Below are 23,150 nucleotides of genomic sequence, written 5' to 3'. Positions count from 1 at the left end.
AAATTATATATATGTTGCGCAAGCTTGCACACGGAGGATTGAAAATGACTTTTCAACGTCGGAGCAAATGATGTACAATGCTTTTCAGTTTTCTCTTCACAAATTCACTATTATTTTTTATTAATTTTTTATATCAATTTTTCATTCATCTTTACTCTAATTTTTACAAATAAATAATCGATTTCATTGATCTCGCATAATATATAAGATCATGTTGCACCCCACCGGCCAACTTCGACGTGCGGATTCCACACGGGTTATTACCACAAAATAAGTTATTAATAATATAGTAATACAGTTAAAATACCATTTTTCCAACAAAAGTACGTACGAAACATAAGGAGGAAAAAAAAATAAAAGGATAACAAGGTAGCTGGAACATTAAACCAATAGATATATATGGGATAATATTATATATCTACATGTATGGTTTATCCCAAGCAATACATTTCTTGTCATCGTTGCAATCACACGGCCCGGAGGGTTTGATGTTCCAGCAACATACTTGACCGAGCTTACACCAGTCATGATCTCTGTCGTAATCGTAGGCCTCAAAATAGTGAGACTGGTCGTTCCCAGGCCAGTGCCACGTGACGTGGCAGAAGAAGAGGGTTGACCTAAAATAGTTGATGTTGAACGCAACGTCGAAGCTCTTGTTCGGTGGCAAGAGTCGGTTTCCCTGGTCGTGGTGCTTTGTCTTGCAGTGCACGTTAATCCAAACCCCGGCGCCCAAAGCGTTATTGACTCTGAACGCGTACTTCGATCCTGGCGGCGGTAGAACCAGCATCTTCCGATCAGATCGATCTCCGATCTGATTCGCTGCCGCGATTGTCGTCGCCAAGGACGACACGGACAATAGCGTCGCGACAAGGATAATGATATGACTATGAGACATATTGGTATAGTAATTAGGGTTCTTTGATTGATGATTAGGGTTTTGGACGTTGTGGTATATATACTCGTTGCATGTACTATTTATATATTTTTCGCCAATTCGGGTTGTCTCGATGACTAATTACGTGGAAAGTTTGAATATGAGATTGTATTGTGTCTATATATAGTCGACAATTAATGTCTTTTTCTGTTAGTAGTTCGTTATCAAATTGGATAGCGATGTCTAAATTTTTGGTGTGATAAGGATCCTAATCAAAGTTGATCCTTATTCCCAGCATTTACCACTATTCTTATGGAATGAATTCGCAGCATAGGCATAACTGAAATTCTAAAATGAGATCAAATATACGAATATAAAGTATACAAGTTTATGATTGGGTAGGGAATTTTTTTTTTTTTTTTTCAAGTCGTCACACCTTATCATATGTTGTTAAGTTATATCTGAAAATAATTGATCAATGAAGACAAATTTGATTAAACGTGTCAAAATAGTTCAAGTTAGTATTATAAATTTAGTGCTGTAAAAATAAATTACTGTGTATATTTTACTTTTTTTTTACAAAAATACCCCTCGACAAATGACAATGTTTGCACATTTATGAAACAACATTTTGTTTCCATTTCTTGTAACAATGTCATTATCTTCACCAGCAAGAATTTTGAGTTGAACAAATTAACTTGTGTTAACTGCGTGGATTGAAAATATAACTTTGACATCATGCTGACGATGGACAAAGATGCCCATGAGGCGTGTCTGTCGCCCCAAAGGGTCACATAAGACTCTCATGTAGACACAAATGTCGTCGCCACAGAAATCTTCTCGTAGAGAAATTTCATATAGTGGGGCTTCTACTTAGTAAAATATTAAACCTCCTCCTATCTCAAAAATATTTAAAAGTGGGCTTTTGACCATTTTTCAGACAAAATATCCCTTTAAGTCTCTTGAACATCATATCCTCTCATTTTTATTCATTTTCCCACTTCTCTCTCGCTCACTCTAAACCTCGGTTTCTCTTTTAAAAACATGGATTTCGTGGATTGAATTTTAAAAGAATGGGCCGGCCCTGGGCTAAGGCGGGCTAGGCCCAGGCCTAGGGCCCCATATGTGGATGAGCCCCAAATATTTACACTTTTTGCCTATTTTAAAAATATTTACATTTTTTACCCTAAAAATTTACACTTTTGGCCCATTTTTTAAAAAATTTACATTCTTTACCCTGAAAATTTAAATTTTTATTAGTATTTTAGGGCCCCAAAATATTGAATCGCCTAGGGCCCCCGGTGAGTTTGGGCCGGCCCCGTAAGCTCATTTGTTTATTCATTTTGAATCAGCTTAGATTAGGTGAGATTGTTGTTTTGACTTAGGTTTAGATTCAACGTTCAAAAATCTAGAATTTTATAAAAATTTTGCAATGGTTTGTGATGAATAAGATGAAATTCAACTAAATCAGCGATGAAATTTAATATTTTTGCTATGGTTTGCGATGATTTAAGATTGTTTAAGATGATTTACCTTAAGGCTATAAGATGGTTTGAGATGGGTTGCGATAGTTTAAGATTGTTTGCAATGGCTTAAGATGACTATAAGAGAGTATTATTGATTTTAAGGGCATTTTTGTCCAAAAAATGATCAAAAATCTAATTTTAGATATTTTTGACATAAGAGAGGTCTAGCTGCGATATTTCTTTACTTTTGAGGTTTAGAATATGAAATTTCTCTTCTCGTACAACTCGAATATTCACCGTCTTCGGTCCTTAGTCAAAGCGCAAAAGTCAAGGTTAAGAATCAGAAACAGGAAACGGCAAATTCCAAGAAGAAGGGGAGTGTCCTCGTGTCTGTTCTAAAAATAATTGTGATTTTTGGGCTTCTATACGCGATTTTTGTCTAGTCTAAATGCCCATTTTATCCTAGTGTGAACTAGATCCAATTTTTTTTTTTTTAGTAGGGACACTATCGGCCAAGATTACATGATATATTAGCAGTGCAAAGCGCAGGTGACACTATCGGCCAAGATTACATAGTACGTGGCACTATTGGCAAATATTACATACTTATTAGAATAAATCTTAGGGGGCATGCATTTCTGCATCCCATGGGAGCTTGAACCCATGACCTCTCCGTCGAGGTGAGTGTGGGATTACCGCTAGACCAAGCTAGCTACCACGAACTAGATCCAATTTATATTCAAGACTCATGAATTAAGTTGTGATATTGTTTTTATGTTCTTTTATATATAACGGATTTTTAGTTGTACATTATATATCGGTACAATCATCAGTTATTAAGTGAAAGATCTATGTTTGTTTGGTAAATTGAAAGAAGATATGTCTAGCGTACATATTATGTTTGTTTGGTTAGTCGAAATTCGGGAAATTTTTTCAAGTGAGAATTGATGTGTACAGTTGGTCTATTTTCTTTTGGTATTAATCGATCTGAAAGTTGAATACTCTTCCCTTGCAAATAATCTGTATATGAGATCAATGTCTATGTGACTATGTCCAGTCAACATGTCTCACCTCGATGAATAAAAGTACAATAACAATAACTATGAACAAATTTCTACAATTACTAAAAACATTACTATATATCTTGTATTTAATGACAGCTGTAAATTGATACATGGTAAAATATGAACCTAGACATTTCCATATTATTGTATGAATCTAGACCAAGTAAAAATTTGTTTCCATGTCTCTCTGTTTTGGTAAAATATGTGAGCCCTTTTTAAGAAAAATGAATATATGAATCAGGATATCGCTACTTAGCTTTTAATATTTCTATCATCTAAAAATACGCTAGTAAGTTTAACTTTAACCCATAAAGTGTTTTTTTCCCCCCTAGAAGTCAATTAGCCAGCTAGATATTAAAAGCGACATCTTAAGCACGACAAACCATGAAATCAACCCTACACAAAAACGACAACCTCGTCAAAACAACACAAACTAAAAAGCTAATACAGAAATTACCAAAGTATCAAATTACACATTTTTATTTAACCTGAGATCTTTGAACATAACCCAATGTATCTTTTACATGTACAAGTTTCAGGTTACCAATCAGTTTATTTTTTTATTAGCTTTCAACGAGCAAATGAACAAAAAAATTGCCGAGTTACAAGTAACTTGATCAGGAAGTTATCTTTTTTCGGTATTAAGAAGAGTCCAAATAAGCGATGGCTAGCTCAGCCGCCTTGCAGCCCGATGCAATGGATTTTCCAACGGAAAGTCCACCCTTGTGATTGCCTGCCAAAAAAACTCACGGTAACAGCCAAAACATAAGTAATAATAGATGCAATATCTTTAGATTTCATTAAAAAGTAAAGTATTTTCTGAACATTACTAAAATGCTACAAAATCAATTAGTTTGATGGCCATGTTTTCTTAGAAGAAATAAAAAAGTTTAATTTTCAAAATGCCACTCGTAATTGACAAAGACGACATTGATACCTGCATAGAAAAAGCCGGGAAGACTTTTTTCCATCGTCTCGATCGCTAACATGACTGAACCATAGTCATGGCCGTACAATGGGAACGCTTTCTTCCAGTAGACATGACTGCCATTAGTTTATCACAATTATTACAAACCTGTTTAGCAGATGTAAAAAAAAATAAAAAATAAAAAGATTTCGGGAAAGTTGGTAATTATTTACTTGACAAATGTGGGCTCTCCTTCGACTCCTAGTAACTGTCTGAGGTCAGAGGTAACAACTTGCTTTAACTCATCCCTGTACCAGCACAAAGCACAATTTAAGAAATATATAACACATTATAAAATCTCTACAAAAAAAAAAAATATTCGGAGTGTTTTTTTTTTTTTTTTTTTTATATAATTACGTTGATGCGCTTGCTAATTCCTTGTTACGGCTTCCTCCGACAAATGTTGTGTACATATATTGGTCATTAGGTGCTCGATCGGGGAACATCATGGACGAGAAGAGAGTACCTTCAATTATTCACACCACACATCACAACAACGTTACTTTAAAATCATGACTAACTTTCATTAATATAGGAGTACGATTACCGAGCGTTTTTAAGCCTTTTTTCTGCTCCGAAGATGGAACGAGCACGCCGAATCCCTCGAGGGGTCTCTTGACATCGTGTTTCTTGAACGTGGTTATTATTACCGACAGTGGCAAATAAGTCACCTGAAATACCAACATCGTAAATTCCCCGTGATGTAATTGAGCATAAATTTTGTAACTGAAAGACGAGAAAAATATTTACCTCCGGGATGAAGTTAAGTGGGAAGAGGGTTCCTCTATTTGTAATCTTCATTTCTTTGACATTGCCTAGTGGAGCCTAAGTAAATCAACACATTATCTATTTATTTTTTTTCCTTCGAATAAGTAGCATCAATAAATTATAAATCAGATAAAATGTCTCAAGTCTTCTAACAAATTCTCGTGCCTAATGTCGGATAATACAAAGTTAATTATTTTACGAACCGTCATGATTACAGCATCAACAGCTATATCTTGCGGAGCATTCTCGGGATCACTTGAAGAAATCACCCACTTTCCTATCGCCAGCTCATCATCATCGTTGTGGCAGCCATAAGCCAATGACAAAATTCTCGAGTTTAGTTTAAGCTTGTCTTTGTTGAGTTCTTTGCTCAAAGTCTCAGGCAGAGTCTGAAACAAGATCATGGAGAATATCTGGACTTTAAAAAGAAAAATGACCAGAACCGGAAGACTATATGTTTATCCACATATTTACCTGCATGCCATTCTGAAAGGAAAACGAACCACGCGAACGCTTCTTTGTCTCTGAGGAAAGCTTTTTTGTGTCTTTTTTTGTAAGAAATTTTGATTGAATTGCTCCTGCTATAATCGAACCAAACCTACAGACATATGATAATTCAAGTGATGAGAAATCTTCATTTTTTTTTATTTCAGCAAGATTTAGCACAAGTTACACCGGCTAAATAAGATGTGCATAACTCGAATTCTAAAAATAAAAATAAAAAGTGTAAGAATGGAAAATAAATATATTTATATACCTATCTTCTAAACTCCATAGTTCTGGGAAAGAATGTTGCATCTGTTCAAAAATACAGAGAAAAAAAAATTGTTAAATAAGAAATTTTAAAAAAGTGTTTGTCCAAGAAGATACAGAGCTGAAAATCTTGGACTTTGGCTATTTGAAAAAACAATGTTTATGATTTGTTTAATTTAATTTTGGGATCAATTAGGCGAAAGTGAGACATAACTCACCGATAGAGAGTCGGGATCCCCACCACTTGTGCCAGCCACAAAAGGGTCGATGAGATAATCAACAACCTAAAAAAATTATTTATATAAAAAAAATTAATACAAATGAGATCAACATGTATGATATAGGAAGAGGAATGACATGAATTCTTCGATTATGATTTTTTACCTCTTTCCCAAAGTGACGTTGAAAGAATCCCCGCACACTAAAGAAAATCCGAAAAATAAAAAAAAATTGTCATAATCGATTAATAACGAGTTTTCTTTCTAATGGTGAAACAGATGTCATGTCATGGTTTATGATTCCCACCTTTCTGATTGGGTATTTTCGTCAGAAATCTTGGAGTTAGAATTTCTTTTCTTCCACAGAAATGGCTCTAGCAAAAGTTGAAACTGCAAGCCCCAATCATGTGAATTGTAGTCCATCGTACAAAATATATAAATATAAAATAAAAGATGACTAACCTTGGATTGTGAAGAGAGAATGTTGCTCTTAATCAGATCAATTGGATTTGTAGGTAACTAAAAAAGTTGAATACAGAGAAAGTCTCATTTACAGTAAAAAAACATAAAAAATAAAAAATAAAACCAGTGCACTGAGAAAATATCATACCATCACTGGCAACCCATTTCTCACAATGTAGCGCTTGTTCTGCGAAATCGGCTGTAACAATGAAAAAAAAAATCAATAAGTTTCTGAACTCATCGATAAAATTCGTAAAAAAATCAATCATAAACAACTTAGCTTCTTCGCTTTATATTTCCAAGTTCAAAGCTTCCAAATTATAAACTGATAAAAGACTTAAAACAGATTGTTGAGAGAGAGCAAGTGAATCAAAATCCATTACAATTTGCTGTTTTTCTCTGAGTCCAAGATCATCAAGCAGAGTTTGGACCTCTATCTCGCTTTCGGTCTGCCAAAAAAATGAATAAATAAATAAATTCACAAACACCAATCCAATCCAATTGAATCAATGTAATGTGACCTAAATGAATTAGTTACCATTGTATTAGCTCCTTCATCCCAAATTAGACCGTTGTGAGAAACACTCCTCAATTTCCCTCCAACCCCTCCTGAGGCTTCGAACACTGTCACATCGAAGCCCCGCGATTTCAGCTTATACGCCGCAGAAAGCCCACTTATTCACCATTATACAACACACACAAAATTACTCTCTAATCAAACCCTAATTCACACAATGCATTCAAATTCAAGAAGCTTGTTTTTTTTTTTTTTGAAAAATTCAATAATCTACAATGTCATGCATTTAAGTTCCCAGAATTTTCCAATGAAACGGAAAAAATTTACCTGACCCCAGCACCAATTACAGCTACTCTTTTGGCATGGCCTGAAAAAAAAATGGCCATTTGAAATTGTATGTATCAAATCAAATTCTTTTACAAATGAGAGAGAGAGAGAGAGAGTACCTGGATTATCTTGTTTTGAAGCCGAGACCATATTGCGAAACTTCGGTGCTCTGATAAGAGTCGCCGAATCGATTAAATTCATCCAAACCAAATGACTATGTCAGACTCGGACCAGAATTTATTTTTGCCTCTCTCTTTCTGTCTCTATCATTCCCATAAAATACCCGATATCCGACCTAACAAGGATATCTTAACAGACCCGAACCGACCTGGGTTTTCTTAGAAAGCTAATAGATAGATAAGAAACGTGATAAATTCTCAAACCTTCGAAGGAAAAAAAGAAAAACCCCAGATATCATTCCAACCCGATATCCGACCTAATAAGGATATCTTAACCAACCCGACCCGAACCGGGTTTTCTTAGAAAACTAATAGATAGATAAGAAACGTGATAAATTCTCAAACCGTCGAAGGAAAAGAAAAACCCCAGAAATGAGAACGAGCTCATCAATACAGTCTCTCTGTCGCTGGATTAAAACGCCAATCTTCTTCTCCTCATCCAGAAACCGGTTACTCTACGAGCCCTGTAATGGCTTCGTCTTTCCCGGTGCGAAGCTCAGCAGGAAAGTTCGGTGTCACTCTTTGTCTAGCTCTGACGAACTTCACACTCCAATCACCTTCCCAGGTTCTTTCTTTACACACGAATTTCTAATACTCACATCACTGCTATAAAGCTAGTTCCTTTATGTCTTTTGTGGCGTTATGATAGCTAATTTGTTGGAACTCGAAGAAAAGAGCACCAGCGATAATAACGCGCCGAAATGGAGTGTTCTGAAAGAAAAGGCTGAGACTTTAGGGGTCGTGTACGACGATTCATGTGTGCCCGGTTGTTTTTATAATCTTCTCTGCCCAAAGGTATTATCTTTTTAATGTTCTTTGTGAACGCATTTGTTGAGGGTATTTAGTTAGAAACTTCTGTGTTCTATGTGAACACATTTTCTATTGATACAGTGCAAAGGAGGAGAGACATTGGAGAGGAGTTTGTCTTTTCATATCGTCCAGAAAGGGTAATGTGAAGCCTCTCCTATGTGATTATTGTGTATTTAAGTTTTTGGGTAGTGATGTGTGAATAATTTTTGTTAGATTTTGATGTTGTGACAGTGACGCTGCAATGTGGCGTTGCTTCCGGTCTGATTGCGGTTGGGCTGGCCGGGTAAACATACTCTCTTGAATACCTTGTAATCTGGTTTTTTATTTTAAACTCTAAATTTTTTATATATGTATTTTTTTTTTAATTTTTTATAGTTGGAAATTTAGGTGTTTGCAGAGATTCCCGAAGCAAAAAGAAAGATAAGATCGCCCGGATCATTGACAGAGGAGTCCTTGGGTTTAATGCCTCTTAGTAACGAGGTTCTCTTTATTATTTACCTTTTGACATATGATGGAGGATTTTTTTCTGCTTTGCACATTAGTTTAATATTTATCATTTGATGGTGTTAATGGCTTTCTTAGTTGCAAAGTCAAGCAGCTTGAGCATTTTTCGGCTTTCCATGAACAAAGTTGTCTAGAAGGATTTCGGAGATGTTATCCACTTGTTTCGTGATTTTCTTAATGGAAAATTTGTCATAGAAACCTTATTTACTCTGAACAAGAAACTCAAATAGGGATTCGAGTTTTCTCTCGAACTTTGACGTAATCTTTATATTCCAAGTATATTCATTAAGTCACAAAGTTGATTCTGTTTCATATATACTTTTAATTAATCTTTTTTCAGCTCTTGGCGTATTTACGGGAGCGAATGATCTCCGAGGAAACTCTGCATAGAAATAAGGTTATGCAATTTTCCGATGATAAGGTACTACCTTTAAATTCCATTTGAAATATTGAATTTTTTGTTTATTCATTTCGTGTAGTGAGATTTTCTTCATAGGAACTAGCTTTTCAATACTTGGTCTGGATTCCGTTTGAACATAGTTTTATATGGCGATTTGTCTGTTTGGAAAACAAGAATATAAGCTCTTACTACACAGATTTGAAGCATCTATAGGAATAAATATCTTCGAAGCTGAAAGATCTTGTTTGAATGAGTAAGAGAGAGCATGTGAGTCCGAGTGACTCAAACGTCACAGGTTCAAATCCCGTGAGCTAAATTAAAATCAATCGTAACAAAGACTCAAGTCACCTTAAATGGTTTTCAAATAATTATGTGCTCTGTACTCTAGCTTAAAATTATATGATCACGTTCACATGCAAAGAGAGCTTTCTTCGTAATTTTCAAGCACGTTATTTTTTTTTTTTTTTCTGAATTGAAGGGTGTTGCCATGGCATTTACTTATAGGCGAGAGGGAATTATTGTTAGTTGCAAGTACCGGACCGTCGGAAAAAGATTTTGGCGGGTATTTTTTTTCTTTCTTTCTTCTCCTTACTACATATCCATGATCAAATGCTTACTCTTTTTATTTTCTTATGTAAAGAAATACTTTTTTTTTCTTTTTCAGGAGAAGGATACTGAAAAAATATTTTACGGTCTGGACGACATAGTTGATTCAGATGAAATCATCATTGTAAGTATTTCTTTTCTCCTCTTTCTCTTCCATGTGTCACCGACCTTAAACATAGATTTCATATCGGGTATTGGTGATTATAGGTTGAAGGGGAATTGGATAAGCTTTCGATGGAAGAAGCTGGATTTCGCAACTGTGTGAGTGTCCCCGATGGTGCTCCGTTTAGGATATCTGAAATAATACCGCCGCCCGAAATGGTAAAAATATTAACTTGAGAGCGTTTCTCATATTATCGAATAGGATCTCTTTTGAATTTGATGATGAATGAGCTTTGTTGAATATGACTTGTCGAGCAAGTTTAAACACTTCATATGGAAAATGGTTCAAGATATGAATACTGGCTTTATGAAGCGACTTTTATGAGTTTGCAAAAATTTCAATTGTATACCCTCAGTTTTGACATTATTGTCATAATTCTAACCATTTACTTTTTTTTACCCATAAGTTTATACATTTTAGTCCCAAAAAAAAATGACTTTTCTTATACCCTATTTTTTTCCCCTTATATGCCCTCTTAAATGTATAAATTATTTTTATATTCTAGTTCTATTATTTTATATGACCCTTGTGACTTAAAGTTCTGGACTAGGGGAATGATTGTCATATAACATTAGATTTGACAGTGCGTGATTGACATTTTTTCTACGAATTTTTACCCGATTGGTCTTGTACAGGATTTTATTTTTTTGTTAGCTTTGTGGTGTTAATTCATTCAAGATATCTCTGTTTACACGTTAACCTTGTCTTCAAATGTGTGTTTGTGTGAAGTTAGGACACCAAATTCAGCTACATTTGGAATTGCTTACCGTATTTGGATAAGGTAAATAAACAGACTACTATCCTCACCAACCAAATCACAGCTAGTTTGTCGTAATTTATTTATTTTGTTTTTTTGTAATTTCAATTTCTCTGGATAATAATGCTATTTAGGCTTCTCGAATAATCCTCGCAACTGACGCTGACAAACCCGGCCAATCTTTGGCAGAAGAGCTCGCACGCCGCATCGGAAAACACAGGTTTGTCTTTATTATGCAACAAAAATCGACTTCTAATCGAGTTGCATTTTAGTCCCTGAACTAATAAAAGAAATTGCAAAGACTTTTATTTAGTATTTTTAAGGGTTTTAGATTATAGTTAAAGGTGGAAAATGTGTTTGGATTAAAAAAGAGAGAAAGTCTTCTCTTGTATATTTTCATATTGGATGAATTAACTATTACGAATATAAATCGGTAACTCCCTATAGCCTTAACGGCCTTGACAGGCTGTCAATTTTATCAGCTGACGTGGCTGTGCTTTTGGCTCCTAGCTTCTCATCTGACGTGGCTATACTTCTAACAATTATAATCTAATTAATTTCTTATATAAAATTAACAAGTTATTAAGTTGGAAAATATGTTGTAAGTTGGTTGGTTGATAAATTTCATTAAAAAAAAAACATTAATATTTTTATGAAAATAACTAAAATGGCTTGTCTGTATTGTTGCCTTTTTTTTCGATGTAACCTCTTTCTTCGGCTCTCAGGTGTTGGCAAGTAAGTTGGCCAAAGAAAGACGAATTCAGTTGTTTCAAGGATGCTAATGAGGTATTATGCTAAATTAACCACTTTAAAAAAGTGGCTGTATTTTATGAAATGAAATGTTTTTTTAGAATATTCCTGATACAGGTTTTGATGTGTTTGGGACCAAGTGCTTTGAAGAATACGATTGAAGGAGCTGAGTTATATCTGCAATTTACGGTCATATACAAACAAGATTAACCCCGATAATTGAAAGAAAAAAAAATATATATGAATATTGATTCGAAAGATCTGAATGTGTAAACATCTAGAAGCCGAGCATGTCTCAGTTAATTTTACTTATGTCAGCATATTTTTGGTGTAAAGAGCTAACTAGAGATTTGAACTATCACCTGAGAATTTCATGATTACGTGATGTTACATATTAGCTTGAAAAATATTTAGCTACTTATAGTTGAGAACTTCCAAAAGTTTTAGGTAGTTTTTTTTTTCAACGAGCGTTCAAGGTAGTTGTAGTTGAAAAGTTTTAGAATGACATGTCTGGTTATTTACGTATCTTTTATTTTAAATATATTTTAAGAAAGTGTTTTAGTGGATTTGATTTGAAATTGGTATCTTCGTTTTTTAAACTAAAGGCAGATTATCTTTCGATAACTGCATAAATTCTGCAAGGTTATATTTTATTAGTGATTGTCGTTGAAAACCGGTCCATATTAATATATGTAATTTGTACTTGAAGCCTTAGCAAAGACAAGATTATAATATTTAATGATTTTGATTTAAAGGTTAATTTCCGTGGCTCCTAAAATTATCTTGCTCATGATCATGCCGTGCAATAAATCTAAAAGTAACCGAAGCTATTGGCTCATTTAAAAGGTGGGTTCGGGATATAATCTTGGAAAATAAAAAGTAATTTGCATTATTAATTAATTATTCCATTGGAATGATCATACATTACATATTGCTTAGGTTTTGGTACAGTCACACACAAGCAACTATTTGAAAATGACCCATAAATTTATATTTCCTTGCTTTGTTTAAAATCATCCAATCATGGAAAAGCTCTAATTTGAATGAGATTTTAAATTCAGGTAATGCGTATTTTTTATATTTTTTATTCTTTTTTTTTTAAAGAGAGTTAGGTAAGTGCTAAAAAGTTGCAATACCCGGGACCAAAAGAAAAGATGGGAATAATAAAGGGTAATTTTGCTTGTGTTGGTAGGCAAATTTGAATAGCTCAATGAGAGGAAGCTATTGGAAAAATGCTTTAGCGCCAATATTACTTAAATTCCAATGAGTATTAATGATTCGTTGCAATGCTTTGGTGGGGACCTAGTATTTTTAATTCAAATTACTTAGCTACTTGTAGTAGAGACTTGATTTCTCAAGGTATTATAATGGTATTGGATCACTAAAGAAGCTATTAGGGGATTGAAAATTTTGAAATGCCAAAACGGGTATTTGGTTTGTCCCATTAGTGGAAGGCAAATTCAAAGAGCTCCACCAAGAAATGCTAGTTGAGTGGACCAATAATAGTTGCAGGGGATTTGGGGGGTCCATTTTGAGCTCAAGGAAAAACCATGGAATTTTGGAATGGCATGTAATGTATTTGATTATTATTTCCATTCAAATTTTGAACTTTTTCTTTCCAATAAAGTGGGTGTATAGTTGTTCATAACACTAGGAATTTGACTTTTATTAATCACATTTCTGGGATTGTGACTCTGTGTACCAAGTGTTTCTGTTGAGAGTCACACAAGTTTGAGAAGAAGAAAATAAATTTCCTGATTCTAAAAATTAAATAGTCCGTGTAATAAATAATCAAGTGGGGTAGGTAAATACTTGGAGGATACGTATGAGCTTATAATGTATATATGCATGCTTGCTTGAGTTTAGTTTGAGTGACCAATAATTAATTTAAGAAACAAACGAAAAAGTAATTGTCTCTATACTAACATAGATGATACCCAAACGTGGCAACGTCCTAAGTAGTGTCACATGATTTGATAGTTTAATTATAGCTTGAAAAACTCATTACTTTGTCGTGATAATGTTTCAAGATACGTTCCAATGAGGTTTCATAAATATTGTGAAAACGAAATTAACAACATATGTGAGATGGAACTAAACAATCTTATATTATAATCCGCTTTGGTGATAATGTCTAATTCAACAACAACAATTAAAAAAAATATATAAAAAAAAAAATTAAATATGAGTCATTATTTTAGTTAAATAGTACTCGACAATATTTTACTATAGTCTTATACGATAAGACTTCATCATTATCGATCCATTGTTTCTCTGTTATATCCATAATTCAACTCGAAATCTCCTCGAGTCTGAATTTGTAGTGAGTTCTATCACGAGACTATAGTTTCACAACTCTCAAATCAATGATTACAACATCTACACAATAAATCATCGCACGATAATGTTTAAGATAACTCCCATCTTTGACGATACCCTTGCAAAATTCTGTAGACACTATAGACGTAATTTTGACAATGCTAATTAAATAAGTTGGAGAGCGAATATATATATATATATATATATATATATATATATATATATAATTAAAATAAGTTGGGAAAAGTTCATAACTAATTTAAAATATGCGTCACTTTTTATATTTCACTCATATTTTCAAAACATTTTAATAGTAATCATTTCTCTATTTTTGGACAAAAATACTCTCATATTTCAGAAATTCGATCAACATTTATTGAAATTTGATCATCAATTATTGAAATCTGGTCAACAACTATTGAAATCTGCTAAACTGTTATTGAACTCTGGTTAAAAGTTATTGAAATCTTATCAATAATTATTGAAATCTTATCAATAATTATTGAAATATGATCAACAACTATTAAAATATGATTAATTGTTATTGAATCTGGTCAACATCTATTGCTATCTGGTTTTACTTGTTATTAAAAAAGGTTATTTATGAAAATTTGAAGGTTCAACGGCTAATATTGGAAAAAAGTTATGAGAAACGGTTACTTTCGATTATTTTCACAAATAAGTTGGAGAGTGAAATTTTAAGAAAAAGAAAAGAAGTTGAAGAGTGCAATTATATGAAATGTAAATAGATAATAGCCTAAAATAAATAAACAAAAATGTTAAAACCGATATATATAAAAAAAAAAAAAAAATTAAACTGTACATTGTAGAATTAAAAAAAAAAATTATCATATCACATGTTAATAATACTACTTGACCAGAAAAGCTATTATTCACTATTTCTCTAAATTTATTTTACATTATGCATGTCTGGTTGTAAATTGAATAAAAAATGATGGAGCTAGGTTCAAATTAATAACACAATATAGAGGTGAGGAACATATAAATGCATGTCGATTACTTCATTGATGAGCAGAATGGAATGCCATGCAACAAAAGTCTAATGCGAACTTGTGTTCCCCAACCAAAAAAAAAAAGTATATATTTCCGTACGCTCGCAGCTTCGTGGAAACTATATACATATATATCTGCAATAAATAATTGTGATCCGATTTTACAGATCTGCTGCAGCTGAATGGAAATATTCTCAATACAGTAGTATACAAATATAATTTAGAGGCATATCATGCATTGCCATCAAAGAGATTCACGGGGGTACGTACTATATAATATATTTTTTTATATATTTATATATATTATACAAAGTTTGCATTAAACTAAAGAAGATTTTGACATCTATAAAGACAGTGCGAGGGACTCTTAAGCTTAGATTCGATCACATGTATGACCATACTCTTCTGTCGTGTATATATTGTTACACACTTACACTAGAAACGAATTACTACTTGAGAAAAATGTTACATTTAGTAAGTTTACTACTAGCGTTAGTAAGTGATATAGCCCTATGACATATTAGCAATATAAAAACTTTAAAATATTTGTATAATAATCAATGTTTAGTTAATTATAATTAATTAACCACTAATTTTATTAACTATAATCAAATTGACAGTTTTGTCCAAATAATTCATGCCTATTAATTGAACTATTTAGATTAAATTGCCAATTTAATTACATTTAATAAAATTAAAGGCTAATTAACTATAATTAAGAAAACATTGACTATTTAGCAAATAATAAGTTTGATATAATTTAGTTGCTTATAAATTTCATATAAGACATAAATATATATATAGTTATTTGAAACTAATTCGTAAATAAAATAGTCAAATGTTAATTTAAGTTCTCAGTAAAATATTGTCCAAGTTATATTGTCCAGAAAAAATTATAATATCAATAAAAGTAATGACTCATGCATGCATTCATATAAATTTATGTCAAAAAATTTATTGACGGAGTTAAATATATCACCAATTTTTATTATTTCATTTATATTTTAGACAATTTTAACTATTTTATAAATTTATTATTTGTAATTATAATATGCCGTTATATAGGTGGGAAGTTTTTCTCACGATCATTTAACCTCGTTATAATTGTATCGTCATCATCATTGTAAATATAGTAGCTGAAAATATAAATTATTATAATTTGCTAAAAATACAAATTATTATAGCGTGTATCACGGTAGTGTCATATTGTAAATAACTAGCAATAATTAATTAGTATTACCTACACTACTTCTAATTTTATATTATCAATTATTAGTTTTTTTTTTTATGTATGAAAGCTCATAATTTTTATTGCCACTACTACAAATTTGGTTTTCTGATGCGCATGACTATCAGGTGCGACTAGTCGCACCTAAAAGTCGCATCTAAATGACTTTCGGGTGCGACTAGTCGCATCAGATTGTCAACCAGAAGTACAAAAAATTTCGTTAAATTATTTTTTTCTTTTGAGTATCAGGTGCGACTAGTCGCATCTGATAGTTTAAAATTACTATCAGGTGCTGATTGTTTAAAATTTTAACCGGGCCAATTCTCCCCCTCATTTTTTCATTCAGTTTTAAAAACAACAACTCCTCTCTCTCGTAGAAGAAGAAGAGAGAACCGAGAGGGAGGGAAAGAGAGATCGAGCGAGAGAGAGATGATAAGAGAGTGAGAGAGCGAGACTGAGAAGGGGAGAGACCGAGGGAGAGGACGCACGACCACCAGCACCAGCCCGAGACCCCAGCCATGTGCGCGCGCCATCCAGCCAGCCACCGAGCCCGAGCGCCACCCGCGCGCGGCCGAGAAGGAACCAGCGCCGCCGCGAGCACGTCGAGGACGCCGGAATCAGAGGAGAGGAGAGCCAATCGGAGATATTCAAGTGAGAATTTCTTTTCCCCAATTTTGAGATTCGATTCTAGGGTTTGGATTGGGGTTTTTCTCTCTGATTGTCTTAGGGTGATTTTGGGCGTGGATTAGTATTTGTTCCAGATTTAATAGTTTAGGAATCGACTCAATGATGTTTGTTCTTGATTTAAACTGAGTTTGCCTTTGATTTGGATCTTGGCCGTGTGATAGTGGTGCTGGCCGAGTGTTTAAGTTGAACTGCCTCTGTAAATCGACGTGGACAGACCGATATGATCTGAGTTCTTATTTTTGGATATTTTTCATGGATAGTAGACTGTATGAGCTTTCTAAAATGACCAAGAACATGTAAATCCATTGAGTATTGAATGAGTTATGAATTTCCAAAGTTTGTGTTTCGCAGCAGTAAAACGGGATTTCCAGAATTGTAACAGTGAATTACGGGCTGTTTTTGAGATAGCTATTCTTGTCGTATATATACTTGTATATCTCGTTAGAAAGCTACATGAGTCTACTTTCATTTGCCGCTAGAATCAATCGATTTCAAGTTTTGTAGCTCGAGTTATGATGGCTTAAGCGCTAGTGGGTCAGGCTGTCGGGAATTCTTTTGACTTGTTTAGTTTGTGATATACTAATATGTTTAGGTTAATGTTTAGTTTAAATTTGTTTTTGTTTTAATTAGTTTTTATATATTGTAATTTATCAATTAGGAATTGTAATTAGTTAATGAAATTAAAATTAAGATTAATAATTGTAATAATGTAATAATGTGATTAGTTTATCAATTAGGAATTGTAATTAGTTAATTGATTAGTAATTGTAATAATGTGATTAGTTTAAATTTGTTTTTGTTTTAATTAGTTTTGATATATTGTAATTTATCAATTAGGAATTGTAATTAGTTAATGAAATTAAAATTAAGATATATTGTAATTTATCAATTAGGAATATAATGAAATTAGATTTGATTAGTTTTAATATGCTGATTATATATTGTAATATATAATCAGCATATTAATTTTTTTAAAAGATAAAGAGCATCAGGTGCGACTTGTCGCACCTGATAATCAAGAGGATTATCAGTTGCGGACTTTCGGGTGCGATTTTGTCGCATCTAAAGTCTCACCTGAAAGTACTTTCAGGTGCGACTTTTGCACTTTCAGTTGCGAAAAAAATCGCACATGATGCTATATTTTGTACTAGTGTGCCAGAAATATAGTTTTTTTTTCATATATATATATATATATATATATATATATATATATAGATGAATACATATATGAATATATGATATCTGCGTATTATATGCAGAGACAGATATACATATTGTTGGAGATTTTAAGATGTGAGTAGCTGATTTGTGGCTAAGATTTGAATGGGGTCCACTCATCGAAATTGATTAATTTCAGCATATTCTTATTCTTAGTTGCGACGTGTATAAGATTAAATATTTATTTGTCAAAATCAATGCTATATTGAATGAGAAATTAATGCTTAAAGTGTGTTGAAAAATACCAATTATTGTGAATGAATAATGAAAGTGTTGTAGTTGAGTGTGTATATACAAGAGTTCTGCATGAAAGAAATATGTAGACTTTGTAGTTCTTATATATGCAATTTGTGCTCAAGGATTTGGGTACCCAAGGGTGACCCAGTTTGTAGAAGGCCATGGGCTTGAAAAGGCCCAAGACCACCGCACCACACGCCGTCGTCCGGTCGGGTTGGGCTTGGCCTAATTCCTAAATTTTCATATTTTATTTTTAAAATAAAATAAAATAGTTAATTTTACGGTATAACAATAGCCCATTAAAGCTACAGTTTTATGTTTGAAAACCGTGCATCAAGTGGTGGGTTAAGCCTTGTAACCGTGCACTAATGAAGTTGTACGTTGGGTGTTTAAACGTGCAATAATGGGTGAGCATTTAGTAACACTCATTGTCTATAAACGTTTGTTGAACGTTTTGTAACCGAACGCTTGGCTCAGCCTAGGCCTAACTCTCTATTTAGAACACACCGAAACCATTACGTTTCTTGCTCTCCTCTCTCTCCCTCTGAAATTGTGTGTTTTCTTTTGTATTCTAGTGGTAGTATTCAGACAGTGGTTCAACTTTGTTGTAGTCAAGCTAAGTGGTTCTAAGCTGGCCTAATTGTCGTTGTCTCCTGAGAGGCTTTCGCTAATTTTTTCAGCACATGTGGGAGGGCGATAAAAAGCTTCAAGAAAACCGTCCAACGGACCTCGACATCATTTTTGTTTCCTTATTGTTTTGGTTCATACCGGTTAATGTTTAGTTCTTTTTGTCCATAGTATTTTTATTCTGTTTCTTTTATTTTTTGACAAATTATTTTATTTTATTTCCATTAATTGTCTTATTCTCGCACAATATTTTATTAATATCCCTAACACATATATATTATTTTCATTAAGTGTTGTAAGATTCTAATTTATAGATCGAGTAATGTGGGTTAACATATTTGTTTCATATTTAGGAGACACAGACGATCTACCTCGGTCTTCAACAATATAATATACGACCTCATTATAATGTATACGCATGTAAAAGAGACTTCTAGTACGCTATATTTCTAGCCTCTTCTCACTGTAGATTCTCCGGTTTATGTCACATTAATTATCAACTAGTAAGTTTACTCGTGGGAGAAGAAACACCTATTATCTTAGCAAACTAACTCACTATAGTAGCATCTCTATTTATGATAAGTATTATAGATTCCACAAAGCAACTAATATAGGTTATAAGATTATGAATTTCACCTCTTATTATTATCAATTAGTTTTGTAAGGAAAAAAAACAATATCAAACATTGAAGAAGCGGACTCTACCATGATCAAAGTCAATAGCAACAGAAAATGACATTCCAACGTGTTTATCAAGATCGACAATCATTGAGCTTGGCATCTATATATGTTCTTCACCGAGCAAGGTCCACAAGTCGTGCCCAGCCATCGTCTAGCGCCCAACCCTCATCCGGCGCTACCTCCAGTATAGTGCTGACATTGCCTAGAGCATGCCCTATACACCTAACCCTCGCCCATCTCGTTCTGCACATGACCTTACATACTGCATCCATTCATTCGCGCCTAGCCTTCATCTGGCACAATGTCTAAAGGTCCGTTAAAGGTCCGTTTGGAACTTGAAAATAGGAGGGAAAATGAAAATACAAGGGAAATCAAAATTTTAGATTGTGTTTGGAAGTCATGGAAAATATGAGAGAAAATTGAGAGAAAAATCAAGGAAGATATAGACAAACGTGGTCTCTACATAGATAAATTTAGAGAAATTCTCATTTTTCATCCGATTTTTCCGAAAAATGGAATCTCCGCTTTAGCTATACACTTTCTCTCCCGTTTTTCCTCTTATTTTTCTTGTCATCTTATTTTTCCTCCATTGAAACAACAAAAAGAAAATAGGAGGAATTCCATTTTTCCTTTCCCTCATATTTTTCGGGTTCTAAACGGACCCGAAGTGTTTTCACTCATCCTTCATCTAGCATCTAGCCTCCCTTGCCTGAGTTCAGTATTTAATTAACTTTTCATTGCCATTGCGTCCGTGTGTCTAGCTCCCGGTTTGCTCAGGTTTGATGCCTACCCTGAGTGGCACCCTTTTACACTTTCATCTTACTTAGCTGTTGAGAATTATTACAAGAGAGTGAGGTTATAATTTACAACATCCTTGCCTCCTCCATAACCATCAAAGAATCACTTATAAGTAGAATTTTGAGCAACCAAGCTTCGGGAACCATTTTCTCACAATGTCAATAGTAATCTCACATTTTTACTTCTTATAATACTTTTTATTTTATTTTTGGACCAACTGCATTTCGAGTCATTTTACATTTATTTCGCTTGTAAAACAGTCTTATTAATCAATATAATCGTATTGTTGTGAAATTTATTGAAGTTATTCATTATTAATTTTTTTTTCTTTGCATCAAAACTTCGCAGGGTATTAGAGTAAAACAAAACACAAACCAGTATTTTGATTCTATTGTTGACATTTGGTACAAGATGACGAGCTTGATTGAGCATGTATCTGAATGCCACATAAAAAAAACATAACCAAAATTGTTTATGGCATCAAGGCTCTAATATTTTTTGCGACCCAAAACAAGTCTACCCTATAAGCTTTTTAAAAAAAATTTATTTAGACTATATATACTTGATATATTTGGGCCTAAAATACATTTATTCATTTTAATATTTTTTTTACATAATTAGGTCTTTATTTAATGAGAGTCTAATACAATTGCTTGACCTATAGGTCGGCCTTGTAGGTCATGAGTTTTCTTATTGTGAATTAATGTTGATATATGGAACCAAGAATAGTTCACACTAAGCATACGGTGTTTTTTATTTACTGTATATCTTGTAAGTTTAATTATCTCCCAAAGCACGCGAATAGAAAATAATGCTCCGAATTTGCGAGTGGAAGAAATTTAAACCCTAATTAAGTTAATTTCCTTTGTTTCATATGAAGAAAAAACAAATCAAAAGACTCCGTAAATGTATAATTAACCTTTATTAAGATCATATGTAATGGTATATAATAATTTATTCTTCTTTAATTTGATCATTTATTTACAAGATCGTCATCAACTCCTAGGACACCTGCATGCATTCACCAGCGAGAAGAAGCATATCCTTCTCTTTGTCTTAATCTTAAAGCCAAAACCTTAAACTAAACAAGTTAATCATCTCAATAAAGCATATATATATATATATATATATATATATATATATATGTATATATATATATATAGAGAGAGAGAGAGAGAGAGAGAGAGAGAGAGAGAGAGAGAGCTTTCCACGACTGAAGATTCCATGCAGATATTAAATTTATATGCTTATTTTTGGCCACATGCGCGTGGGATTATTTACATTAATGTCCATTATTTGACAATCCGTTTTGTGGGGTTATTCATATGAAATAAAATATGTTTTATACAGCCGTATGTATGAAGGTTATTTTGTTGTTTAACTATAAATTTTGACCGACGAAAATATTATTATATTTTGTATATGACATTGATATCTCATGTACATCAATTGATATTGAAAAAGCATAATAATATATATCGAACTAGAGATACAATATAGACAGCAATATTTGCTAAATCCGGAATCGGTTCTCCACTTCACGTGGGAGATAAATAGAGTTGACTAGCCAATATATTTTTTGTCGGCTAAGTTTGACCATTCGAGAGCTGAAAAATAAATAAAATCAAATACAAAAAGTATCACGATCAGCCGCGGAAAATAAATCTTCACTGATCACTCTTAAATATATTACCAAATTCCCTCTTACGATTGCATAACACAAATTTACGATCGATATTATACTAGTCCTGAATATCATTTGGTGGTTGTGATTGATAGTTTTTTGTGACCAATGTTCCGTATACAATTGCAAGCTGTCTCATTGTATTTCTCTGCCTATAATTATGCTATTATATATATATATATATGTCTACATATGGGTGGAAGATATTTTTCCCTTCATCTAGTACTATAAAAACTTTATGAAAAACTATAGTTGATACAAAATATGTATCAACACCATGACCATTTTATGATCTGTGTTTATGTGAGAGAATAATAAAGACTAATGAATGTTTGAATGATATCTACATTTTATGAAAAATATCGGCTATGGTTAATTAATTTTGTTTTTATCCATGCATGTACGTAGCTTCAAGACTAGGTCCCACTAGGATATAAAAAATAGTAACAATCACTAAGGTCATATATACATGCATGCATATGCTAATGCAATTACATGTGCACGGATATATATAGACTATATAATAAATGGAAAGTCACCGTCCTAGTCCTATGGTCAGAAGAATTAAGAAAAATGCGAAGGTTGTGTCATTTTCAAAATATTATTTTTTTATTATGGCATTTTTTTTCTTTTATGAAAAGGCATTATCATTCTCTTATGCTAGAGCATCATATTTTTAAGAAGATATAAATGATACTTCGAGAGCAAAAATAAAAAGATAAGTCCATACGTAAATTTCAAGTTCACAAGTGAAGTCTTTTGATCAAACCTCGAGTCAATCTTGACTGTTGATGCCAACTCATTTTGGGCACAAAACAAACATTAGCGCCAACTCATTTTGGCCATAAAACAAGCTCGCCTTCAACCTATTTTGGCCATAATATAAGTATTGCAGCTAGGGATGGCAACGGGTACGGGTAAAACCGGGTACACCTATTCTGTTACCCGTACCCGCTATAATTTTTTACCCGTTACCCGGATTTTGAGACGGGCCGGGTAACGGGGATACCCGCCGGGTAATCGGGTTAAAAATATTGGACCCGTTACCCGTTTACCCGGTTTAAAAAAATGGT

General features: G+C 33.2%; 3 protein-coding genes across 7 annotated transcripts; 1 reads left to right on the top strand and 2 right to left on the bottom strand.

The window, feature by feature from the left end:
* Positions 1-418: 418 nt before the first annotated feature.
* LOC149406317 (S-protein homolog 19-like) lies at positions 419-895 on the bottom strand. The gene has a single exon (XM_089611820.1). The coding sequence runs from the start codon at positions 893-895 to the stop codon at positions 419-421; it is 477 nt and encodes a 158-aa protein (XP_089467946.1).
* Positions 896-3,866: 2,971 nt separating this feature from the next.
* On the bottom strand, positions 3,867-7,753 carry HEMG2 (Flavin containing amine oxidoreductase family). The gene is made up of 18 exons (XM_089629872.1): positions 7,536-7,753; positions 7,417-7,456; positions 7,111-7,246; positions 6,956-7,021; positions 6,721-6,771; positions 6,573-6,629; positions 6,418-6,500; positions 6,277-6,313; positions 6,111-6,176; positions 5,897-5,937; positions 5,614-5,737; positions 5,343-5,528; positions 5,122-5,196; positions 4,919-5,042; positions 4,729-4,837; positions 4,545-4,619; positions 4,342-4,448; positions 3,867-4,137 (listed from the first exon to the last, which is right to left on the bottom strand). Exons 1-18 carry the CDS (start codon positions 7,615-7,617, stop codon positions 4,046-4,048), a joined length of 1,551 nt encoding a protein of 516 aa, XP_089485998.1. The 5' UTR covers positions 7,618-7,753; the 3' UTR covers positions 3,867-4,045.
* A 189-nt stretch (positions 7,754-7,942) lies between these two features.
* Positions 7,943-11,992, top strand: LOC149406315 (primase homolog protein-like). 5 transcript variants are annotated; one of them, XR_016301972.1, is made up of 13 exons: positions 7,943-8,160; positions 8,245-8,390; positions 8,487-8,542; positions 8,637-8,688; positions 8,793-8,885; positions 9,250-9,330; positions 9,788-9,871; positions 9,974-10,039; positions 10,123-10,236; positions 10,808-10,859; positions 10,970-11,055; positions 11,561-11,621; positions 11,703-11,992. XR_016301972.1 is itself a non-coding variant. In XM_089629689.1 (13 exons), exons 1-13 carry the CDS (start codon positions 7,968-7,970, stop codon positions 11,744-11,746), a joined length of 1,101 nt encoding a protein of 366 aa, XP_089485815.1. In that variant the 5' UTR covers positions 7,943-7,967; the 3' UTR covers positions 11,747-11,992. The 5 variants fall into 5 exon arrangements, 3 of the variants coding, with proteins under 3 accessions (XP_089485815.1, XP_089485708.1, XP_089485774.1); XR_016301963.1 differs by having other exon boundaries at positions 11,687-11,788; XM_089629689.1 differs by having other exon boundaries at positions 10,812-10,859; positions 11,726-11,992.
* Positions 11,993-23,150: the final 11,158 nt, after the last annotated feature.

Source organism: Urtica dioica, chromosome 1 (genome assembly GCF_054948205.1).
Source record: "Urtica dioica subsp. dioica isolate 48M chromosome 1, U.dioica_male_clone48M_v1_H2, whole genome shotgun sequence".
Classification (NCBI taxonomy): domain Eukaryota; kingdom Viridiplantae; phylum Streptophyta; class Magnoliopsida; order Rosales; family Urticaceae; genus Urtica; species Urtica dioica.
This window is presented reverse-complemented; position numbering and strand designations above follow the sequence as displayed.

Coding starts and splice junctions, on each gene's coding strand:
- LOC149406315 (XM_089629582.1), top strand. CDS start 7,968: ATGAGAACGAGCTCATCAATACAGTCTCTCTGTCGCTGGATTAAAACG. Junction 8,391..8,486: donor ATAATCTTCTCTGCCCAAAG/GTATTATCTTTT, acceptor CTATTGATACAG/TGCAAAGGAGGAGAGACATT. Junction 11,622..11,702: donor GTTTCAAGGATGCTAATGAG/GTATTATGCTAA, acceptor TTCCTGATACAG/GTTTTGATGTGTTTGGGACC.
- HEMG2 (XM_089629872.1), bottom strand. CDS start 7,617: ATGAATTTAATCGATTCGGCGACTCTTATCAGAGCACCGAAGTTTCGC. Junction 5,197..5,342: donor TTGATGCTGTAATCATGACG/GTTCGTAAAATA, acceptor TGATTTACTTAG/GCTCCACTAGGCAATGTCAA. Junction 4,449..4,544: donor GGAGAGCCCACATTTGTCAA/GTAAATAATTAC, acceptor AACTAATGGCAG/TCATGTCTACTGGAAGAAAG.
- LOC149406317 (XM_089611820.1), bottom strand. CDS start 895: ATGTCTCATAGTCATATCATTATCCTTGTCGCGACGCTATTGTCCGTG.